This window comes from Sitophilus oryzae, unplaced genomic scaffold (genome assembly GCF_002938485.1).
Source record: "Sitophilus oryzae breed Bouriz unplaced genomic scaffold, Soryzae_2.0 scaffold_1436_pilon_pilon, whole genome shotgun sequence".
Lineage (NCBI taxonomy): Eukaryota > Metazoa > Arthropoda > Insecta > Coleoptera > Curculionidae > Sitophilus > Sitophilus oryzae.
In genome coordinates, this window is record NW_022146100.1 from 1,765,131 (window position 1) to 1,790,425 (window position 25,295).

At 31.3% G+C, this 25,295-nt stretch overlaps 2 protein-coding genes across 2 annotated transcripts in view; one reads left to right on the forward strand and one right to left on the reverse strand.

Moving 5' to 3' along the window:
* The window catches only part of LOC115876419 (protein lava lamp-like), a 33,039-nt gene extending 20,365 nt beyond the window's left edge, over positions 1-12,674 (forward strand). Inside the window, exons 12-17 of the mRNA XM_030892197.1 lie at positions 3,568-3,893; positions 4,017-4,263; positions 7,172-7,397; positions 7,806-7,938; positions 11,669-11,835; positions 12,315-12,674. Of these exons, the coding sequence (XP_030748057.1) occupies positions 3,568-3,893; positions 4,017-4,263; positions 7,172-7,397; positions 7,806-7,938; positions 11,669-11,835; positions 12,315-12,394 (1,179 nt within the window). The 3' untranslated portion in view covers positions 12,395-12,674. The remainder of the gene's footprint in view (positions 1-3,567; positions 3,894-4,016; positions 4,264-7,171; positions 7,398-7,805; positions 7,939-11,668; positions 11,836-12,314) is intronic.
* Positions 12,675-14,565: 1,891 nt separating this feature from the next.
* LOC115876421 (signal recognition particle receptor subunit alpha homolog) overlaps positions 14,566-25,295 on the reverse strand; it is a gene marked incomplete in the record, with an annotated part of 24,811 nt that continues 14,081 nt past the window's right edge. The window contains 5 exon segments of the mRNA XM_030892199.1: positions 14,566-14,897; positions 19,273-19,439; positions 20,110-20,131; positions 22,642-22,763; positions 22,826-22,929. Of these exon segments, the coding sequence (XP_030748059.1) occupies positions 14,772-14,897; positions 19,273-19,439; positions 20,110-20,131; positions 22,642-22,763; positions 22,826-22,929 (541 nt within the window).

A 25,295-nucleotide genomic window follows, 5' to 3' on the forward strand; every position in this document is an offset into this window, starting at 1 on the left:
CATATGTATTGATCTTAACCCATTGTTAAAGTTTGTAAATTTCTCATACTTTACAAATAAATATTAGCTGATATTTCCTAACATCATGTAATTATAGTTATTTATTATTATCCAGGAGAAAGCGCTAATACAAGTACATATAATATTTAATTCTCACATAAAAAATCAAGCTGGCAATCTCGCTTTGACTTTATAATCGTACGTCGGCTGCGACGGCCAGACGAGGGCGGCGCGGTGTATCAAAGGCAAGGTTAAATGCGAAAAGAACGAAAGAAATGGAAGCTTAGAGAAGGGGGTGTGCGGGAACGATTTGAAGTCACCACGGCTGTTTGTTTGGCCGAATATTTTGCCTTCATCGACGGTATCGCCGCTCTGTCGTCGCACTTCCGAACATAGGTCTTTTTGAACACAAAATTTCCCATAAGGTGTCGCATCTGTTTAAGTTAGTTTGTGATTTTACTTAATATTCCAAATTTATCAGAAGAAATATGTGTTGGCAGAGATTATACAGGGTTGTTCCCCACATACGACACGAGTATTGTAGCTAAACGATTATATTTTTACAAATTTCAAGTTTTGGGTTCGATGAAGGACTATTAGAGGTACAATTTAAAAATAATTTTACAAGATACAGAGTGTCCCAAATAAGTAAAAAATATCAAAGTTGTATTTTTTTAAATGGAACACCCTGTATATTATTACATTTTTAGTTTCTACGATTAAAATAAAGGTAACTTTGATTAAGGTTTATTATACTTAAACCTTACCGTTTTTGAAATATTTTCAATTTTGTAAAATTGCAGTATAAATTTTAAGGCTTCATTTCTCCGAGGGTATCAAAGTTTTTAATACTAAATATTTACTGAAGTTTATTTATTGATCAGTTATTGTGTTGCAATAATAAAAATAATACTACCTTATACAGAGTGTCTAAAAATTTATTTTAAATAATTTCTAGCTTTAAACGCCAATAACTTCTTTAATTTAAATGGAACGCCCTATATATTTTAGAAGAATCAGATGCACAATTTAATTGTCTATCAAATTGTATTATACCATTTTTACTTATCCTTTCAAGTTTTCGTAGAAAATGCATTTTCTTATAATTTAGACCTCATTTATCAATATACCCATGGAATATTGACATTTTATTATTGACACCTATGGAATATTGACATCATATATTGACGTTCTAGTAATATTATCGTTTTGCTAAAAACGATAATGTTGTATGCAAAAAGAAAACTATTTAAATCTTTATAAAAGAGTATACCATTAATTAAATATAACACCATTATTTCCGCCCATATACTAATTAATTACATACTTAATTGTATTCGTTAATAAATTATTTTAAATAAATGTGGATTTGAGTCAGAAATCAATATAATATTAAGTTATCAAAATTAAAGTCTCTGTTGTTATAAATAAGCATTTATTAAAAAATGAAATATCATTTTTAAGGTGTTACTTTCTATCACACTGTCTAATACCCATACAAAATTCAATTTTTTAGTATTTGGAACAATTATTAATGCAGTTTGAATACTGAAATCATATTAATTGGTCCCCTTTAACAAATATTTAAACAGTTTTTTTTTATTTTTTTTAATGAAATAAACGAATTATATCCACAATATTAGTATCTGTACTCTTTAAAAATTTGGTACATCTTTAAAAATAATCTAAAATATCAATATTCCATGGGTATATTGATAAATAAGTTCTAAATTACAAGAAAATGCATTTTTTACGGAAACTTAAAGAGATAGGTAAAAAATGGTATAATATAATTTGTAGACAATTAAATTGTGCATCTGATTTTCGTAAAATATACAGGGTGTTCCATTTAAATTAAACAAGTTATTGCCATTTGAAGCTATAGTCTGTCCAACGAGAAGATCCCTGACAGTGATAGATGTGTCTATCATTTTAATTTCAAAGTAGTTTATTTTATTTTACAAAGAAATAAGTTGGTACTGGAACGCATAGCAGGAAATTATTATATTTAAAATTTGACTGACAAGTGATTACTTCAAAATATTGTGAAAAAAACTGTATAAAACTGAAAAAATGTAATCGAGTTATTTAATTTAATAAAAAACGGTATGTGTTAATACAAAACAAACAAGAACAAGACACCACATACCAAAAAAATATAAAAAAGAACTATTTCTTACTTTCAAGCTTTATGAAACTTCCCGCATTTATGATTATATTTATCAATATAACATATGTACACATACAAATTTGTAATATTCAGCAGGAATAAATAAAACAACATAAATAAAACAAACTATTTTATTATTAATAACACTTACCAAATTTTATAGGTACCTTAAAGGTAGATTAATTAACTTTAATCATAATTTTTTAAACCAGTACCTTTGGCATTATTTTTCTTGTGCAGTACTAAAATTCATTATTTACGTATCGTGTGATGTCGATATTTTACAGCTACCTACTCCAGTTTTTAGTATGTGTTTAGTATGGTCCTTTTACCATATTCGAGATGCACTTATCTACGACGAGATGGTATACGAACTTTAATGATGGTAACTTTATTGGTGTATAAAAGTTTTTGCCTAGGCAGCGAGTATTAACCATAAACTGTGCTCTGGATCTACAGTTAATTTTCACTCGATTTTTCCTCCACTTGATTTCAAAAGACACAAAACACACGTAATAACAGGAATCAAAATGCATCATCTTCCAAAACGCAGGGTATTTGACAAAACTGACAAAAGTTGACACAAAATTATAACCTCTAATTTAGCAAGACTTTGACAACCGTCAAAAATCTAAAGGCGAGTTCATACGCATCGGCGTCCGTTTGTCGTTCATCGTTCCGGCAAACCATAAAATTGAAATACGATCTGTCATTTTTGAAATAAACCAATAAAACTGGTTAAAAACAACAAGAGACGACGCATGACGGATTTATATTTAAACCCATCCATAGTTAACTTAAAAATTATTGGAAACTTTTTTTAGTAAAATAAATATATTGGTATGGGACGTCATCTGCTTTTCTTCTGTCATCGTCTGTCGAAATCTTACCTGAGAAAAAAAACAGAGTATAATAATTATTTAAAATAAATTTTTAGACACTCTGTATAAGGTAGTATTATTTTTATTATTGTAACACAATAACTGATCAATAAATAAACTTCAGTAAATATTTAGTATTAAAAACTTTGGTACCCTTGGAGAAATGAAGCCTTAAAATTTTTACTGCAATTTCACAAAATTGAAAATATTTCAAAAACGGTAAGGTTTAAGTATAATAAACCTTAATCAAATTTACCTTTATTTTAATCGTAGAAACTAAAGATGCAATAATATACCGGGTGTTCCATTTAAAAAAATACAACTTTGATATTTTTGACTTATTTGGGACACTCTGTATCTTGTAAAATTATTTTTAAATTGTACCTCTAATAGTCCTTCATCGAACCCAAGACTTACAATTTGTAAAAATCTCATCGTTTAGCTACAATACTTCGTGTCGTATGTGGTGAACGACCCTGTATTATTATGTGATATATATTGATTGTTATTTTCTAGAAAACGGCTTTTGAAAGGGAATCACAGATTAATGATTTATCCCAACAATTAGCAGAAAAAACTCGTGATTTGGAAGTAACGCAACAGAACATGCAATTTTATCAAAGCCATCAGAGTGTACATGAGGAAGAAATGAATAAATTAAAATTGCTTTTACAACAACGAGAACAAGAATACAATAATTCCCTTGAGATGTTGAAAAACAATCAGTTGGCTGACATTCAGAGGCACTATGATGAATTGCTTTCAAATAAGGATATAGATAATCAAATGTTATATGCACAAGTTCAAGAATTACTTAATGCCAATAAAGAATATAACGAAAGGTTAGAACATTATAGAAGATTTTTAATAAGATATTTTATTTATTTTTTCAATTTTTAATTAAAAAGTACTTCCGTCGGTTAGTAGTGTAATATAATATTATCTAATTAATTGTTTCCCATTAGATTAAGTGAAGAATTATCTGCAAAACAAGATTTAGAAGGGAAACTATCTGAGCAAACCCAGTTGGTAGATGAAGATACAAAACAACTTGAAGAACTGAAGTTGATAATAGAAGATCAGGAAACTAGAATTACCCAGCTGAAGAAAGATCTTTATGACAAAAGCAACCAATATGACAGCTTAATTGCGGAAATGGATTTAAGTAGGCAGCCAGTTACCCAGCAACCTTCCTCATCTTCAGTAATACAGGTAATATTTTATAGATTGTGAAGTTATCATAATATTGTGAAGAATATCATTAATTTAAAGTTCATAGTTCTATCATTCAAATATTTGATTCCAGTAGCCTTAAATAACTATTCTTCCGTGCGATCGAAAAAACAGCGTCAGTGTTAGTGATGGGTTGTTATTTAACTATCTGTTATTTTATAACAATTATTTAGAAATAACATAACGCAACCGTTGCTACTTTTAAAAAATAACAGATATAAAATAACGATACGCAGAGATCGACCGTTCGTGAAACGAAGTCGGCGCTCTGCACCGCCACGAAATTCGATGCTGCTCGAAGCAATTCCAAAAAACAACTAGTATGGATTATGGATGGAAAGCATGTTATTTCGACAACCATCGATACAGGCGGCGAGATACAACCGACAACGGAGGGGGGAATGCGCTACGGCGCGGCGCGGCGCGGCGAACGTAGCTGCACCGGTCGATGGTCGTGTGGGGCTTGCAACAGCTTAAAAATAATAGGATATAAAAGAAGCAGCTTTTTTGAAACAGTTGCGGGCATAACGCCTGGCGGTCGAGATAACAGGAGTGGGAAAGGAACGCTCCTGCATCGGTCGATTGTCGATGGAGGCTCGCAACGGGTTGGAGAAGCAGTCATTTTAGATCCGTTGTTTTTTAACCTGTTACGAGCATAACAGAACGGCGGTTGAGATAATCGGAGTAGGAAAGGAACGCTGCTGCATCGATCGATTGTCGACGGAGGTTCGAAACAGGTTGGAGAATAACGCATCAGTTGTTTTAGATACATTGTTTTTCAACCTGTTACGAGCATAACGGGCGGAGGTCGAGATATTATGGCGCTGTATGTTTCAGTACTTACTTATTAAGTTTCAATATTTAGGTATTTATTTATTCTGAAAAATTTTCAGAATAATATGTTAAGATTTTTTAAAAATGTATACAGGGTGTTTTGAAAAATCTGGTCATTGATTAATCATGCACGATCCTGCTTAAAGCCCTTGAGTAAAAAGCTGATTTTTGGAAAACGGATTGACTTTAGGGTGTAGAGGTTCGATAAGAAGGGATTTTTCGAAACTCGAATTCTAAGGGGGTGAAACCACCCTCAAATATTAGAATATTTTTTATTTAAAAACCGGTGAGTTTTTCGGAAAACTCTTAAACACGTATATTTTATTTTGTTGTTTTACATATTTTAAGATTTTTTAAAAATATATACAGGTGTTTCATAAAATATGAGTAATCACGATTCTGCTTAAACTGCTTGACGTTTAAAGCTGATTTTTGGCAAACGGATTGACTGTGGGGTTGAGGTTCGATAAGGAGGGGTTTCTCGAATCTCAAATTCCAAGAGGGTGAAAACGCCCCTCAAATATACAATATTTGTTATTTAAAAAAGGGTTAGTCTTTCGAGAAACGCCTGGACACGTGTAATTTATTTTGTTTTTTTACATATTTAGAATTTTTTTAAAAAATCATACAGGGTGTTCCAAAAAGTTGAGTAATTGATTAACCACGATTCTGCTTAAACTGCTCGACGTTTAAAGCTTATTTTTGGCAAATGTAAGAAAATTTTATCCAGTTTGTATGTTAATGGAAATTCTTGCTTTGCTTTATCATCACCATTACAAATTATTAATTTGACGCAAACGAAGTCGCGGGTACACGCTAGTTTAAGTGTAAAATTAATTCGAACTCTAGTGTGTAGTTGGTTACTTATGAAGAATATACTAAACATTTTGTTATATTGCTGTTTTTGACCGCAAATGGTAAAAACATAACTAAAAGAGCTTCTCGCCCGTTGAGTGAGAAGCACCCTGTACACTGATACGCAATTCAGGATCTACGCGGATCGAGGGGCAGGGCTTAGGTAGATCGGAATGTATAGGTATAGACGAGTGGCGGAATATTTGTAAACAACCACCATTTTTAGAGAGGTATTTTAGATAACAATCGATATTTAGAAATGTTTTGACACCCTGGAAATACTATAGTCTATAAAATGAATAACTTTGAATTTTGACCGTTATTTCTTACCAACACGGCAAATATAAAATCCCTCATCAAAAAAGTTACTGATATTCTTTAAATTGAGTGCCTGAACGAATCAGATAGGTAACTCTTTTTACTTTCGTGAAATAGAAAAGGAAAATAATAAAACAAGTGATAGTTCATCCTCTTCTACCAAAAATCAACACGAAATCTCATAATTGTCAATAGTAAAATGTCATCAGCTTTTGACATTTCTAAATATCAGACCAATGCCGTCTCTAATAGAACAGCCTCGGAGAGGGATTTATGACGTCACGCTAGTTAGATACTATGGATTAATAAATATGTGTTAGAATACATGGAAAACATAACTATTCCTCGTATTTTTGGTTTGTATTTTAAAATCAATGTTTGTTTTCAAATACAAACCAAAAAATACGAGGAATAATTATGTTTTCCATGTATACAACATATTTATTAATCAGTAGTATCTAACTAGCGTGACGTCATAAATCTCGCTCAGAGGCTGTTCTATTAGAGACGGCATTGCGTCAGCATGGCCGCAAGTTGCTAACCTAATAAAATAAACACTAAAAAAGCCCGCGGGAACTGTCAAATTCAAAGTTATTCATTTCACAGACTATACCACCGAGCACGTCATTGTTGCAACTTGCAATTGCGTTAATACGCATGGCGGTGACCGCCTCATACTCTTTCAGATATTTATCAATAAAATAAAGAAACCTGTTATTTTTAAGCTGTTATTTTAAGCTGTTTTTGATAAATAACTATAACAGTTTCAACTGTTATCTGAAAATAACAGTTTTGCCCATCACTACTATTTTTTACCCATTACTGTTAATTTTTAATTGAAGTTATATTACGTGATTCTTTACGAGATATTATATTGTAGAATCCATTAACGAGCACTGACAAACCTCACTACGATGACGACGACCTCACAGAGCCAGTTAGTCGCGCGGAATTGGACTTGGCCTTGTATATGTTACATCAAAGAGATGTAAGGTGTGAAGAACTAACTGTTGAACTAACTCAGTTGTTAGAGGAAAGAGATACGTTGCAGTTGAAATTATCAAACTCTATTAGAGAGAAAGAAGAATTAAGGCAAATACTTGCAGGTTAATACTTTTTTTGTAACTATAATTTTATTTATTAGATTACAGTTAAGAAAATTCATATCTTTTTATACTACGTTCATGTTTTAATTTCTATCTTTTAATTATATTTAAAAAAGAGACCTGGTTTAAATTATAAAAAGAAGTAGAAAAAAGACTCAAAGTCTGGGTCTCAACGTTTATATAATGTTAAACAGTGACACGTATTTCGCTCGTACGAGCATCATCAGACTTAACAAGAAAGAACCTAAATAAAAAAACAAATAATAAAAAGGTCGTCGTAACTTACAAATACAATTAAAATTAATCCACACACACGTTCTTTTTATTATTTGTTATTTATTTAGGTTCTTAATTATATTATTATATTCTTATTTTCCAATTTCTAGAAATTTCTTTCAATATTTTTAGGGCATAATTCGACAGGTGCAGAAGATCAATCAGATTCAATCCAAATAAACGATTCATACGCTGGCTCTTCAAATATACCCGGCGCTAATTTAGCAAATGAAGCATTACACAAAAACACCCATTTGGCTTCAAAGTAAGTTTAATCATGTATTATACAGGGTGTTTCAAAAAACATGTGCCATCTCTCATGGTGAATTGGTTAGGTATTCCTCACGTAAAAATAAGATTTATTTTTCATATCAACATAGGTCCGATTCTGCTTTGTTTCGTAGCTAAAGTTAATATTTTTTCGATTTATTATAATTTTCTTCCAAGTACTTTTATTGTTTCGAATGAAATTTTGAGGGTAAAAGTTGCTATAAATACGATATATTTTAAAGCTAAAAAAGTGTATACATATTCACCAAAGACGAAATATTTCACTGAAATATTTTTCTAAAACAACATGTACGCTACTGCCTTTTTGCTCTCCTTAGCGAAATAGTGTAAGCAGTTTAATGTCGATTCTCTTGATACGAGGCATGTTTTTTAAGTAAGTACCGTTTTGCGATTCCGCCGCCGCAGCGCTACGGTCGGCGTTCCGCGCATGCGCGCTGGTTACCTACATCTCTTGTCTATGCACAGACGCCAGTACAGTCTGATTCTTCATTGTATACGTTGTTTATTGAGTGTTTAAGAAGCCTCCGACAATCGTGAGTCCCGCCGATTGTGAAGTACGGGCTGTCATACGATTTCTTAGTGCTAAAGGCGTAAAACCGATCGATATTCATCGTGAGATCTGTGAAGTTTACGGACAAAACATTATGAGTGATGGAATGGTAAGGAAATGGGTGAGAGCATTTAAAGATGGCCGCACAAATGTGCAAGATGAAGAACGGAGTGGGCGTCCTTCGGTCGTTAATGAAGATTTGGTGCAGAAAGTGGACGAAAAGGTGAAAGAAAACAGACGCTTTACAATTTCATCATTGTGCGACTACTTTCCTCAATGTTCTCGTAGTGTTTTGTATCGCATTGTGACCGAGAACTTGAATTACCGGAAATTGTGTTCACGTTGGGCTCCGAAAATGTTGACGGATTTGCACAAACCCAACGTTTAGGCAGTGCATTGACTTTCCTTGAGCAGTACCACAATGAAGGTGAAGATTTTTTAGACAAAATTGTTACTGGTAACGAAACATGGGTGGCCTACGTCACACCAGAATCGAAACAACAGTCCATGGAATGGCGACATTCATCATCACCCAAAACAGTGAAGTTTAAGCAAACAATTTCTGCCCGGAAAATCATGTGCACAGTTTTTTGGGACAGAAAAGGAGTATTACTAGTGGAGTTTCTGCCTCGTAATGAGACAATCAATGCAGCATCTTATTGTGAGACATTGAACAATCTGCGCCGTGCAGTCCAAAACAAAAGACGTGGCAAGTTGAGTAAGGGTATTGTTTTGCTGCATGACAATGCCCGTCCACATGTGGCTAATCGGACCAAAGATCTCATCAAATCTTTTAAATGGGAAACTTTAGATCATCCTCCATACAGCTCTGATCTGGCGCCCAGTGACTACCATTTATTCTTGCACTTGAAGAAACACCTGGGCGGTCAGCGTCTTCAAGACGATAACGAAGTCAAAACAGTTGTGATACAGTGGTTAACCAGTCAGGCGGCAGAATTTTATGAGGAGGGTATTGAAAAACTGGTGCCACGTTTGACAAGTGCCTCAATATTCACGGAAATTATGTAGAAAAGTAGATTAAGGTACAGGCTTTCATGTAAAAATAAAATTATTGCGATATCTTTGCACGTTTTTTTTAATTCCAAAACGGTACTTACTTAAAAAACATGCCTCGTATTTTGTCGATTTCGGCCTCCTTGGTGAGATAAACGCAATTCTATTAATTTGCATTGATCCTTTAAAAAATTCTAATAAGTACTAATTTTTAAATAGTTTAAAGTACTACTATTTAGTTTTAAATAAGTACTCATTGATTTCTCATAAAAAACTATGAAATAAAGTTCCTATAAACATGGATATGGAAATGCATAGTTTTAGTTATGGAGTTACAGGATGTTAAAACTTTTTAAAAGGTTGTTTGTACTTATCTTAAATAGCATTATTTTTTTATTTGAAATTGCTGTAGGTTTGGCTGATAGTAATAGTATTTAATAATAAATTAAGTTATAGTATATAATTTATTAATTTTATTTGTATTTTAATTTTATTAATTGTGGATTATAGTCTGTCCAATGAGAAGATCCTTGACAGTGATAGATGTGTCTGTCATTTTAATTTCAAAGTAGTTTATTTTATTTTACAGAGAAATAAGTTGGTACAACTGGAACGCATAGCAGGAAATTAATATATGTATTTAAAATTTGACTGACAAGTAACTTCAAAATATTGTGAAAAAAACGGTATAAAACTGATAAAAAAATTCTTACTTTCAAGCTTTATGAAACTTCCGGCATTTATGATTATATTTATCAATATAACTTGTGTACAAATACAAATTTGTAATATTCCGCAGGAATAAATAAAACAACACAAATAAAACAAACTATTTTATTAATAATAACACTTACCAAATTTTATACCTCACAGGTTGATTAATTAACTTTAATCTTAATTTTTTTAAACCAGTACCTTTTGACATTATTTTTCTGCAGTACTAAAATCCATTATTTACCTATCGTGTGATGTCGATATTTTACAGCTACTCCAGTTTTTAGTATGTGTTTAGTATGGTCCTTCTACCATATTCGAGATGCACTTATCTACGACGAGATGGTATACGAACTTTATTGATAGTAACTTTATTGGTGTATCTGTATAAGACTTTCTGCCTGGGCAGCGAGTATTAACCATAAACTGTGCTCTGGGTTCTACAGTTAATTTTCACTCGATTTTTCCTCCACTTGACTTCAAAAGACACAAAACACACGTAATAACACGAATCAAAATGCATCATCTTCCAAAACGCAGGGTATTTGACAAAAGTTGGCACAAAATTATAACCTATAATTTGGCAAGACTTTGACAAACGTCAAAAATCTAAAGGCAAGTTCATACGCATCGGCGTCCGTTTGTCGTTCATCGTTCCGTCAAACCAATAAAATTGAAATACGATCTGTCATTTTTGAAATAAACCAATAAAACTGGTTAAAAACAACAAGAGACGACGCATGACGGATTTATATTTGAACCCATCCATAGTTAACTTAAAAATTATTAGAAACTTTTTTTAGTAAAATAAATAGATTGGTATGGGACGTCATCTGCTTTTCTTCTGTCATCGTCTGTCGAAATCTTACCTGAGAAAAAAAAAACAGAGTATAATAAAATTGCTTTTATCTCATCAAGGAGACTGAATTCGACAAAATGTCAATAGATAACTTTTAATTGGCATTAAACGGCCTACACAATTTTGATATAAAAAGAAAAAAGTCAGTGGCGCACGACCTGTTGGGTAATAAATTATTAATTATTATTTATAGATTTATTTATTTATAACGTCAGTCAACTATCTTTGTATTACTCATTAAAATATTGACCTTCAATTCAGAATGACAAATAACCTTATAAATGTTGATTAAATGAAATTGTTGATTACATTTAAGATTATATTTTCTATCAAAATAAAAGACTAATTTACCACAATGCACCAAACACTTTTTTAAACACTAGACGTGCATTTTGCTGACCATGTTTTGTTTAAAAAGTGTTTTGGTGTATTGTGCTGAATTATTGTTTTATTTGTTTGTTTAACACCAAAGGTTCCAACCTCCAACTGTCATATTATATTTTCTATATTGTTTGATAAAAGGTATTGTATTTATTTTGTTTGTAAAATAACTACTTATATTTTTAGATTATCAGAACTTAGAAATATAGGCTACAAGAAAGACAAAACATTTGTCGATGAACAATCTATAAGAAGATTGCAGCAACTTGCTATAATGGAGCAACATATTAATGAAGCTTCTAAATTGCCACCAGAGGCAGCAGCTAAGTTAGTAGACGCCAGTTATACTTTATGTAAGTATTTATTGGTAAAATTAATATCGTTTTATAGTGCACGGTAAATTATAATTTAGGTAAAAAATTAAATTAAGTATTGTTTTAACCTTATCCCGACGATATTTAAAAAACGGCGTCAAAGACGGCTAGGGAATGACCAATAACGATTATAATTTTAGCAAGTTCAGTTTCTAGACGTTAATTTACTAAAAATTGACATAAAACTTGTCAAACATTAACACTAATTATAGAAAGATTAAAAAAGGACGCACGTTTCCAGATATATTTCCAAAAACATATTTTTTCGAATCAATATAAAAATAAATAGTCTTCTTAAGGCCAACTTGCAATGAGTGCCATTAAAAAATAAAGAAGAATACTGATAATGACGTCTAGGTCTTGACTTTGCCAAAATTGTCATCGATTTTCATTCTCCAACCTTCTTTCACGCCATTTTTTCGACCGTATTGTATTTACATGCATTAAATTATTTTTAGCTCGAGATGTTCAAAGTCCATCCAAAGTACTCTTGAATTGGCTATGGGGAAAGAATCCACCTAAAGCAAACGATTCCTAGCACAACACATTGAATACTAGTAAATATTTTAAAGCCACATACTCCCGCGAAAGAAAAACTACGAAATTAATTATTAAAAAAAAACATTCTAACGTACATGTTTAGGTCTGGTCTAAAATGCCTATTTGGTGTGATACTATTATTAATAATTAAGAACTAAATACATTTTTGCAATTTTAAAGTAAACAAAAAATATGTTGTGTATACTTGTTTAAATATGATGAAATTTGTTTATATGTTTTAATTTGTATAAAAATTCCAATAAAATATAATATACAGAGTATATAACTGTTTGTCGATTCTTTTAGTTTTGCCTTCATTTTTTAACAAATATTTTCCATCTCTAAATGTGAAAAATTTTGCATTCAAACTGATGACACAGATTAGGTATCCTATACCGATAAAAATCTTGTCCCTAATTCGTGGTACGAAAATTGTTTTTTATGACGATGTGCAAACGAGTCAAATTTCCTGTGCGCAAAAATAAACTCGCGTAAAATAACAATAAACAGCGTAATAGAGAGATATCGCTAAACCGAATAGCGTGCATGGACGTTAATAAGGCCAGGTGTTATTTCCTTTACGTGAGGTGGTATTAACTCTCTTGATTTATAGTTATCGGATCGGAAAGAATTCTGTTCGCGTCGTGTCCGCTATTTAAACTTAACCTAACTTTGAATTTAAAACTTTGAAATTGTTTTGTTTACCAGGTATTTTAAAACTAAAGGGCTAAAGTGCTTATTTCCAGTGCTTTATTGTTCAACGTCTACCAGTGGGTTTCGGGCAACAAGCAACAAATTCTCTTAGAAGGGCTGAGTCGTCATCTGCTGTAAACCTAAGCCTCTTTATAGGTTCTTGGAAGAGGAGGAATCCATATTTTGGGCCATATTTATTTAATTAAAACTAATCCCAGCTACTTAAATATCAAATTACCTAATAAAACTAAAGTAATAATTCAAAACAATTCAAACATAACCTAAAATAAAAGATCTCCCCGGCCGGCCGGCCCCAGTTGTCAAATACCCGCACATGCCCATTTAAGCAATTTTTAAACGTTATTTAGAAACAGCGCTTGGTGTAATTGATCCGCAAATTACGTCAGGCGGTAACGTTATTAGCGGGCGTTGCGTTAAAAATTGACTCGCGCATATCGTAACCATGATAAGGTACGCGTAAATACTGCATGACGCTATTCGGTTTTCCGATATCTCTCTAATACCTGTGCCGGTCAGGCGCTGTGCACAATTTTAGAGGCCATAAGTGGGCGTGCTATGTGCGCTTTGAATAAGAAGACTAAAGAAAGAGCATAATGCTATCCGTGTATTCTTGCATGATGGGCGGAAAAAGCACCATACAAGCACTCTAGGGTGGGGATCCTTGACAGTTCTGTTTGACGATTCATTTGACACATTTGAATTTGATTTGAAATTTTGTGGATTTGTCAGTCTTTACGGAGCTTATTTTATGTTATTTATTATTTATTCTACTACTGATAGTTGTATAAAGGTAGTAAATCTAGATGGAAATTGTGGCAGCACTTAACAGTGACACTATCGCGATTTATCGAAAAAGACTCTAAAATAGTTGGTTGTGTAGCGTGCGGTAGATCTCGGCAAAAATTGAGTGAAATAATGGAACAACTTTTCGCTAGTAAGTGACTATATAATATACATACGTGTAGTAAACCGATCATTTATGAAATTCACTTAAATTAACTAAATTATATATTTTTCTTGCATTTTAGCTTTTATTTATTACTTGTCAAAGATTAGATGTCAAAGAATTGTGACGTTAATTTGACTTACCTGCTTCAGTAGCGTATCGGATGTTTGTGTTAATAAATACTTATTATAACTTATCTATTTTTATTAGAATTATATATTTTTATAACAATTTTAATAACTACCAACATTTATTCACAACGTAAAATAAAACAAAAAATTATTGAGTCTATCCCACGTATACCCTACATCATAGTTTTATATTTTTTAAATAAAATTAGAACGAGACTGATAAACCGGAATTTAAGTCGGCCATATTTGAGGCCCATCGCGGTGTACCTAAGATTTTTGATATGCTCCTTCCTTAGTCTTCTTATTCAAAGTATAAGGAAGACTTTGTTTTGTGTTTGTTGGAAATGGATTGGAATTTAAATAAAATGAGGTGTGAGAAAAAAATATTTATTTCTTTAAATAAAAAAATAAGTAACAAAAACAACACCTGTATAAATTATAAATTAGATTTAAAATATACATCATAACAATAAGTTGGATGAAAGTAAATAGTTTTGAAATAGAATCTGTTGAACATTCTTAGTAATTAGAATTATAGGCGCGATTTGTATTTTACATTATTAATTACATTTCTAGGCGCAATTTCATTTCATTAAGGAGTGTACAACCGCTTTAACATTTAATGCTTTCAGATCGGTATAGGTCTGCCCAGTCCCGACAAAAACTATTGGTTGCCCTGTAATGTAGGTCATCGATATTGCTGCCCCTACCTGAAATAATAGTTTAACATTATTGTAGATTGTAGATTTTACATACAGGGTGTCCCAGAAATAAGTGCAAATATTTTAACTGGTAGTATAATTCAACCCCAGAAACACGCTTTTTTTCACGAAGTTTTTTTCGCGAAAAAAAATTTTTGAAATTTTTTTTAGATTTTTTTTTAGTTTTTAGTTAAAAAACATAATTTCCTGATAATATGGCAACATAGGTATTAGATTAAATTTACAAGAAAGAAAATCCAGAAAAGATCCAGTGGTTCTCAAAATTATAGCAAAAAATCCTTTTTTTTTGGAAATTTTCAAAGTAAAATAACTCCTATTTTGGACTTTTTTTATTTGAAAAACGATAAAGAGAAAATATGTTTCTTTTATCGAGATCTACCACCCATTAAAATATTTGCACTTATTTCTGGGACACCCTGTATAAAATAGCCTATGGCTTTACTATTTATGTTTATTGTGATAAAATATTAAAAATTAATAAATTTATGATTTAATATTCAAAATATGGCGAGATAAAAAAACATAACTATATACCGGGTGCCTCTCAAAAGTGGTTCACCTCTATAACTTTTTTATGTTTTCAGATAAAAAACGAGATTTGGTATGTTAGTATAGTAGTAGTAGTTAGTCTGTAAAACGAATAACTTTGAATTTGACAGTTCCTGCGGGCTTTTCTAGTGTTAATTTTATTAGGTTAGCAACTTGCGGGCCATGCTGCTGCAATACCGTCTCTAATAGAACAGCCTCGGAGCGAGATTTCTGACGTCACGCTAGTTAGATACTACGGATTAATTATGTTGAAGAATACATGGAAAACATAATTATTCCTCGTATATGTAATTTTTTGGATTATATTCGACACTATTTTTTTCATATGACACAACACTGATGAAGGCTATAAACGTTAGCTATAACGTTTTTTTTAAATCAAAAAAAAATAATGAAAAACCAAATGAAAACTTAATCAGCGTTTTTCAAGAACCTAAATCCCAAGAAAATCAAAAATTTTAGAATAATTTTACATATAAAATGACAGCGATCTTCATTTCATAGCCATCGCTGACGCCTTTTTTTCTGATATTGAATTATTTGCAAATATAATTTTTCGAACATTGATGCTTACAAAATATACATATAAATTTTGTGAATGCAAATTAATAATACATCACTATTAGTAGATATTGAATGTTTTTTGTTAAATTGGATCGATTTTCAAATCCCAAAATTTAAAATATATTTTACATTTTACCCATTATCTTATGTACCTATTCATTATTTGTATATTGTAAAACATTTACTGCATTTGTATGGTTCATAGTTTATTTGCCAAAGTATTTATTACTATAAATAGGTATATATATATATTGTATTTATTAACTGTATATTATGTATATTTCATGTAAACTATATCATTTTTAAAATACAAACCAAAAATACGAGGAATAATTATGTTTTCCATGGATTCTACAACATATTTATTAATCCGTGGTATCTAACTAGCGTGACGTCATAAATCTCGCTCCGAGGCTGTCTATTAGAGACGGCATTGAGCTGATATTTAGAAATGTCAAAAGCTGATGAAATTTTACTTTTGTCAATTATGACATTTCGCGTTGATTTTGCAAGAAGAGGAAGAACTGTCACTTGTTTTATTATTTTCCTTTTCTATTTCACGAAAGTAAAAAGAGTTACCTATCTGATTCGTTCAGGCACTCATTTTAAAGAATATCAGTAACTTTTTGGATAGAGGGCTTTTATATTTGCCATGTTGGTAAAAAATAACGGTCAAAATTCAAAGTTATTCATTTTATAGACTGTAACATAAATTAGGACTGTTTGACGTTTCATAATTTTTCACAAATTATACTTCCTAACTAAGAATAATTATATAATAAATTTTTCGTATACTCGTTATTTAAACCCGTGTATTCTGGCTATTTAAACATACGTGATATTCTCCGATGGTGGCAGCACCGGCGGAGAATCCACCAAGCCTATAACAATCGCGTAACACTAATGTAAGTAGATGTCTCAATATTGAACAGGTTGCTACCATCAGGGTGCATCCACATCATCCTAGAAAAAGCGGATCGGCGTATCGGCGTAACGACCTTGAATCGATTTCCAGCAATTCTATTGGCTGAAAAATTCCAGTGTCAAAAATTTCATCTGTCAAAAATTTCAGCCAATAGAATTGCTGGAAATCGATTCAAGGTCGTTACGCCAATACGCCGTCCCGCTCTTTCTAGGATAATGTGGATGCACCCTCAGATAGTCTTTACGGATGACGTAATCCTGTGGTGAGATTTAACTAGTAAGTCTCAATTTCACTAATAACGAAAAGAGCATATTATTCTAACAATTATATTCCCATACCTAGCCAGCTTTTGTATTTGTTCATTGTACCGCAATGAGTGCCAAAGAGCAATGAGTGCCAGAAATCTAAACGAGGGACAATGGAACGATCGGAAGACGTGGAAGTTAGGCATCGGACAACGTCGCAAGACGTTCTAGACCGATATATATACAGAGAAGACCAGGCTACAAGTAACATAGCAACTTGCCGGACGAATTTACGCTTACCTGATTGCGTTCGTACTTGAGATTCACTGCCGGCTAGTCGGCTGGTCAGGCAGTACGCAGTTGCAGTTGTGCTTGGACGGGTCGGTCGTAGCAGACTAGAAATACGACGTGAGGAGTGCCGAGTATTTATTATTTTCATTTTAAGTGTTTACCTTCACTTAAGGTAACATTTAAAATAAAAATACTAAAATATTTATTATTTGAGTGTATTTACAAGCCAAAACTAAAAATAAATAAATTCATTTCCAAAATTAAAAAATACATGAATAAAATAAAAAAAATAAAATATTACTCTAAATAAAAAAAGTTATAACAAGTGTTCAAAAAGACCACCTTCTTGTGCTAGACAGAAGCCTAGGCGGTCGTAAAATCCCCGTCTGACATTGGCTAACATATTAGGGCTAATCGTTTGGAAAGCCTCTCGTATTTTTACTTGAAGCTCATCCAGATTATTAGCCCTATTATGACCATACACTTTGGATTTACATAACCCCACAAAAAAAATCATGGAGAAAATCTGGTGATCTAGGCGGGCCACAAAATGGTTCCATATCCACTAATTGAATGGTTGGGAAAAGTATTGTTCAAATATCCTTGAACAATTACGGGCATTGTGGGCAGGGCAACCATCTTGTTGAAACCAGACATTGTGCAATCTTTCTCCCAATAACTCACGAATTCTAGGCACAATCTGCTGCTGTAACAATTCCAAATACTTTGCAACAGTAAAAATTACCCTCTATTAAAAATGGACCAATCTATCTCCCCTACAAAACCACCCAAAACATTTAGCTTTTGAGAATATTGCGTGCGTACCTCAAAATATCTGTGCAAATTTTCCCGAGACCAATATCGCACTTGTGTAGGGTTATGACGACTCAATAAATGAAAACTTGATTCGTTGGTGAAAACTATACACCGAATAAAGTTTTCATTTAAATTTGCCTTTTCCATTACAGATTCACAAAACGCCATACACCGAAATTGGTCTTCATGGAAAATTTCCTGAGTTTTGCGCGCTTTATACGATCGGTATCCATTCCTTTTAAGGACTCTTTTAACCGTGCTAGATGAAGAATCTCTTACCTCAGCAATTTGATTACTTGAAAACGTGGGATTTTGATCCCCGGTAGCACAAATGAACACGTGCTTTAACTCCTGTTCTTTATTAATCAACACATCAGGCTTTTGTGTTTTTGTGGGAACACGCACCCATGTGTTTCAAAAATTTAATAATAACTCTGATATTAGATAGGTAAAATGAAATTGGCCTGTTTACAAGTTTGTGGAAAAATTCTTGATATACCATAAAGACCTATTTTGGAAATACCATTTTTACATTGATTTTCTCACGAATTTCGTAAACATCCCATTATTTTACTTAAAAAATAAAAGTTACACGAGAACTGTCGCGAGAATCTATGAATTCGTTTTGAAATATTTAATAACCGAATAAATACAAATTTCAGAACATGCTTTATCACATATCTACCTATTTTTATTTTATCGCATTTTTTCGCTTGCTTTTTATCCGGCGGACGGGTATACGCTAATTCGTCCGGTTTTGCCTATGTTACTACTACGGTGGTCCGGTCTGTATATCATTGTACCACATGATTGTAAAAAACGGCATCAGCAATAGCTTTGAAATAAAGATCGCTGTCATTGTATATGTAAATTTATATGGGAAATGTCATCAATTGTCATTTTGGACGCCGTTTTTTTTCGGTACTAATTACGGTACTTGTAATAGTGTTAAATACTTAACAACTAAACTAACCTTGTCATCAATAGTATCGAACTTTGTCAAAACAATTCCATCAATTAAATGGGGGTTGGTGGTTGAAGAATAATCAGCTAAAGCTTGGTTGAATTTTACCAGTTGATCAACGGCTTCATTTCCAACGAGTGCTTCACCAACAAAAAGAACCAAATCCGGTTCGTTTACTTTTATTTAGTTTTAGTTTATTTTTTTTTTTTTTTTTTTTTTTTTTCCTAAAAAATAAATAAATTAAGGTTTACGAGGTCTGATATTCAAAAAATATTTTATCATTATTGACCTATGCCGTAACCACCATAATACAAGGCGGACAGCTATTCGTGGACGTCATCAACTGGAGGGCCTAAACTGGATTGATTTGATACACTTATACTGTATATTAATGATTATAAACTTTAATTTTTTTTTTTTTTTTTTTTTTTTAATAATAATTAAACATTAAAATTTAAAAAAACATTCAGATTTATATCCCATCTCACATTATCCATCGTCATTGTATTATTTATGCTGTAAGTGTGTCTCAAGTTTCTTTTATTTCCTTTTCCAAGTCCTATCATTATTTTTTAAGAAAACATTTTTTTTTTTTTTTAATTTATTTTCTAATAGAATTTATGACAATTTTTACAATAACTTAGCATTATAAATAGTACATTGCGGAAATTTCAATAATGGTTGTTATGTACCTTTAATGTAATCCAAAGATATTTTTCATAAAAATATTTTTTATTGTGAATTTAAAATAAAATAAAAAAAAAAAAAAAAAAACTTTATTAAAAAATTATATTATTTCACATAAAACGATATTAGTTATTTCATCTTTTGGTCAACCAAGATGACCTTTTAGTAAGGTTTTTATAGTCTGATAAAATGAATAACTTTGAATTTTGACGGTTATTTTTTACCCCAACATGCAAATATAAATCCCTCTGTCAAAAAAGTTATTGATATTCTTGATATTCTTTAAAATTGAGTGCCTGAACGAATCAGATAGGTAGCTCTTTTTACTTTCACGAAATAGAAAAGCGGAAAAATAATAAAAACAAGTGACATTTTCTTCCTCTTCTTTGCAAAAATCAAAACACAAATGTTATAATTTTCAAAAAGTAAAATGTCATCAGCTTTAGACATTTCTAATATCAGACCAATGCCGTCTCTAATAGAACAGCCTCGGAGCGATATTTATGACGTCACGCTAGTTAGATACTACGGATTAATTATTATGTTGTAGAATACATTGGAAAAACATTAAATATTATACCACTAAAACTATCTACATTGGCTATGGAGTACGATTTCAGTCATAGTCAATGTAGATAGTTTTAGAGCTAAGAATAATAATTTTAAAAAATGTGTGGCCATCTTTTGACAAGTTTATATTACTGTATTAATTGCAGTAAATACTATGTGGTGTTTTTTTAGGTTAGGTTGTGAATGTAATTTTTTGGATTAAATTTTTTGAACATTGATATTTGCAAAATATACATTATAAATATATAAAAAAAAAAAAAAAAAAAAAAAAAAAAAAAAAAAAATTGTTTTTTTGTTAAATTAAGATCGATTTTCAAACCCCAAAATTTAAAATTTATTTTACATTTTACCCATTATCTTGATTACCTATTCATTATTGTCATATCGTTAAAACCATTTGTTATTTGTATGGTTCATAGTACATTTGCCAAGTATTTATTACTATAAATAGGTATATACATTATTGTATTTATGGTAACTGTATGTTATGTATATTTTATGGAAACTTATAATTTTTAAAATACAACTTTTTTTTTTTTTATAATTTATTATGTTTTCCATGTAATCTACAACATATTTATTAATCCGTAGTATCTAACTAGCGTGACATCATAAATCTCGCTCCAAGGCTGTTCTATTAGAGACGGCATTGCGTCAGCATGGCCGCAAGTTGCTAACCTAATAAAATTAACACTAGAAAAGCCCGCGGGAACTGTCAAATTCAAAGTTATTCGTTTCACAGACTATACCTCATATTTTACTGGTTAAAACAATATTTTATTACTTCAAGCTCAATCTGTTACTCAACTCAAGTTAATAACCTTAATATTGAACACAGATAAAAGTTAGAAATTTTTTATTATTTTCATCGCATTTTAAAGAATTAGTAAATTAAACGAGCATGACTGAATTAATGTTGACAGTATTACTATCAGGGTTCGGAAAACTACATGTTACTCTTAAAAACTACATAAACTACATTACATGTAGTTAATCGATGTAGAGGGTGTAGTTTATGTAACTTTCAAATATGAAAGGTTTGAGGTGAGGTAAAAGATAAGTAAAAGCTTTAGAAAATACATATAAATATATATTTGAGAAAACAGAAGAAATATAGCTTTAAATATATGATTCACATCTTATTATTTAGACCCCTCATAAAGCGGAAAATTATTAAACTGATGAACATATTATAAATCAGGTTGAAAAATACCGTATGATCGAAAAAAAACGGCGTCTAATTGGCTTGGAAACTGAATGATCGATGACGATTCCCCATATAATTTTACATATAAAATGACAGCGATCTTCATTTCATAGCCATCGCTGACGCCGTTTTTTTTTCGATCATACTGTACTTTCTACAAAGTCTTGACAAAGATTATTAACTAGGTGATTATCTTATAGAAATTAAAATGTTTTGAATTTTCATATTTTACAATAATTTTAATATATTGTGTTAACCAGTGCCGCCGCGCGGCGCGGCGCCGTCGCCCCGTAGTAGGGGGCGTAAAATATCAATAAAATATATAATATATACTATAAAAAATATCAATTTTTTTATTGTTTTTTTTTTCATATTATACACTATTGCGAACTTAAAATATTACTTTATTAAATTTGATTTGATAAAAAGTGAAGATAAACATTTATTGATGGTATGATTTTTTCCTTTCTATTTAAAACTATTTTAATATACTATAATATTTTTAAAGAACTCGAAAAAAAGAATTTTTAAAACTTCGAAATATATCTAGTGAGTGAAAAAAGATCCCCAATTTGAACTTTTATCGGGGTAAATTATCAACGCTGCTAAATAGAGTTGAGCCTCCAGTTGGTGACGTCACGAGATTTTTACGTCAAAGCTGTCCGGCCTTGTTATTACGGTGGTTACGACCTAGCCCGTCATCTTAATTTAAACGGAAGTTTCTTCTTTTTTTGAAGATTTGAAATCGCCATCCGTTGATACTAGGGGTTCAGAACCGGGAATTCCCGGTTCTTTTGAACCATCAAAGAAAAAGAAAGCAATTGCAATACGATACGGGAACGGTTATTGTGTATTGAGTTTTTTTAAATAAATAATCAATATTGGCTTTACCATTGGGTAATTGAAATTGCTACAGTAGTAAATAATAAACTTACTTGCATTCTACCGGCAGTGTCGATAAGTACTACATCCATTTTACAATCTCTTGCATATCTTATGGCTTCCATTGCAATACCTGCTGCATCTTTCCCATAACCTAAATACATATTTTTTTTGTAAAAACTTACTATCTTTTTAAAACTACTATAAAAAACATGCCTTTTTCATATAATTGAACCATTTGTCGTCCTGCATGTCGTTCCGGTGGATGCAAGGCGTTCAAGTGTCTCATGTGAGTACGAAGTTGCTCTACGGCACCAGCCCTAACAATTTAAATAAAATATATAACATTTACAACAATAACATATATTTTTTACTTGTTTGACTTATTTGTGAATTTCGTTCAAAATACACATTAGTTTTTTAACAAACCAATGAATTGTGAACTTCATGACAATCAAATTAGAAATATTACACCAGGAAATAAAATATTTGTGGAAATTTAATCAGCCGACACAACAAGGAAAATATCAAAAATCAATCTTAATGACTAGACCTGATTAATCATTTTATTAGTTATTACCAATGACCTCTAAATAAAGTAGACCCGGCATTTCATTCATAAAAAGGAAAAGATCAGAATCAGACATTCGTTTCTTGCTCTATGCGAGTGGGAACAAGACGGGCTGATCGCAGTCATGAAGGATTCCCGTGAGAATGGCAACGCTGTTCAGAGATCTTGAGAAAGTGTGTCATGGGCGTAGTTACTTTGATTGTAATATATAATTTAATATTATATCCGCGTAAATACCGGGAAAAATAATATACCGGGAATAATAATAATTTTTTTTACATATAATAATAATAATTTTACATATAAAATGACAGCGATCTTCATTTCGTAGCCATCGTTGACGCCGTTTTTATTCGATCATACGGTATGATTTTTGGATACGATATATTGTTGTGCTCGATGGCTCTTCAAATTTTGAAAATGACTACTTCTGTACTCCAATAAGATTGAAAATAACTAATTTGAAATATTATGATATGCACATTTCCATAGTATAAAGTATGTAAATTGCTCCAGTAGTAATATAATCCATCAAACATTCAATGAATACGAGCCGACGACGACTTTTATAAAACATTTATGTGAATTAATTGTTATTATTTTGCTTGAAGCAACGGTGGAAAATGAGGATATTTTAAAATTGTCGTGACTAATTACAATTTTATATTAGGTATAAAAATATTTACTAATAATTTTTTTTTTTTTTTTTTTTTTTTAAACAAAAAGAAAATTTTAAAATATTACTATTTCTGAACGTTTCTTCGCGGATAATTGGGACCTTGTACTGAATAAATAATTAACTTTTCATTAGAAATTACCAAACAAAAAATAAGTAATGCTTTATAAAAACATATCAAACAAAGATGCATTCTCTTTTTAACTATATAATTTTTTATAGCATTAATAAACAAAACAAAAAATACATTGCTCTATTACCACAAACATTATACCATCGAAAAAGAAACGGCGTAAAAAATGACAATCAGTTGATAATTTTGCGAGGTGATATGTCCATGACCCTACTCTTGTTTAATTTTTTATGGCACTTACTGCCAGTAGTGACCTAAGTTGTATTTGATTTTCTAAATGTGTAGTATAAATTCGAAATTTTTTTTTGGATATCGGTTGGTGTTTCTGAAAACGTCATATCCTTGATTTTAATATCTTTTCTATAACTAGTTATTAGTTTTTGACAAGCTTTATGTTCAATTTTTAATAAATGACATCTAGAAATAAGACCTCGCCAAAAATTATATTCGAATTGTTTTTCCCAGCAGTCTTCGATACCGTTTTTTTTTCGATCATTCGTATTTAGTATGTTAATATCCAACGTACTCTTCCCTTAACTTTTTTCAATATATATAAATCTGTTTTGATTTTACACTTAAAAATATCTTTAACAACTAAAAATCCTATAAACATCAGTATGATAGAAAAAAAGGCCCCAGTTGGCTTAGAAATGAACATCGATGACATTCCCCATATAATTTTACATATAAATGACAGCGATCTTCATCATAGCCATCGCTGAACGCCGTTTTTTTGTCTCGATCATATGGTATTTCGCTTATGAACATTTTTCATAACTGACACATTGTAACAATAAAATTTACTATTTATTTATTTTTTCAACAAATTAATCGCATTTGTATACTTATTTGATATTGTTTTTAATAAATTAAAAATTATGAACAAAATATTCAATAAAAACCAAAACGTGACGACTAACTTAATGTAATTCATTACTTACAACGGTACATTCCAAACTTGTGATTTACTAATACTTATTTCCAAAGATTTTTCTCTATTTACCTTCGGCACCGCACGATGACATAGCCTTACTCACCTTCGAAATGAAACTTCTATGTTTGTTTAAATCGTCTCTATTTTTTGCAAATTAAGCAAGTCCGCAATTTTCTATTGTTTATCAATAAAATCACTAAAAACGATACCACAAAACACTAAAATCTGCAAATCACCTCGTTAAACATTAAAACTACAACACATTGGCAACGCCGTAGAGCAATTTATGAACGAATTCGAACTGGATGTTTTGTTGGCTGCCTAAATTTAGGAGTGAAGATAGTAAAATGCGTACGTATCTCTCCTTTTTTT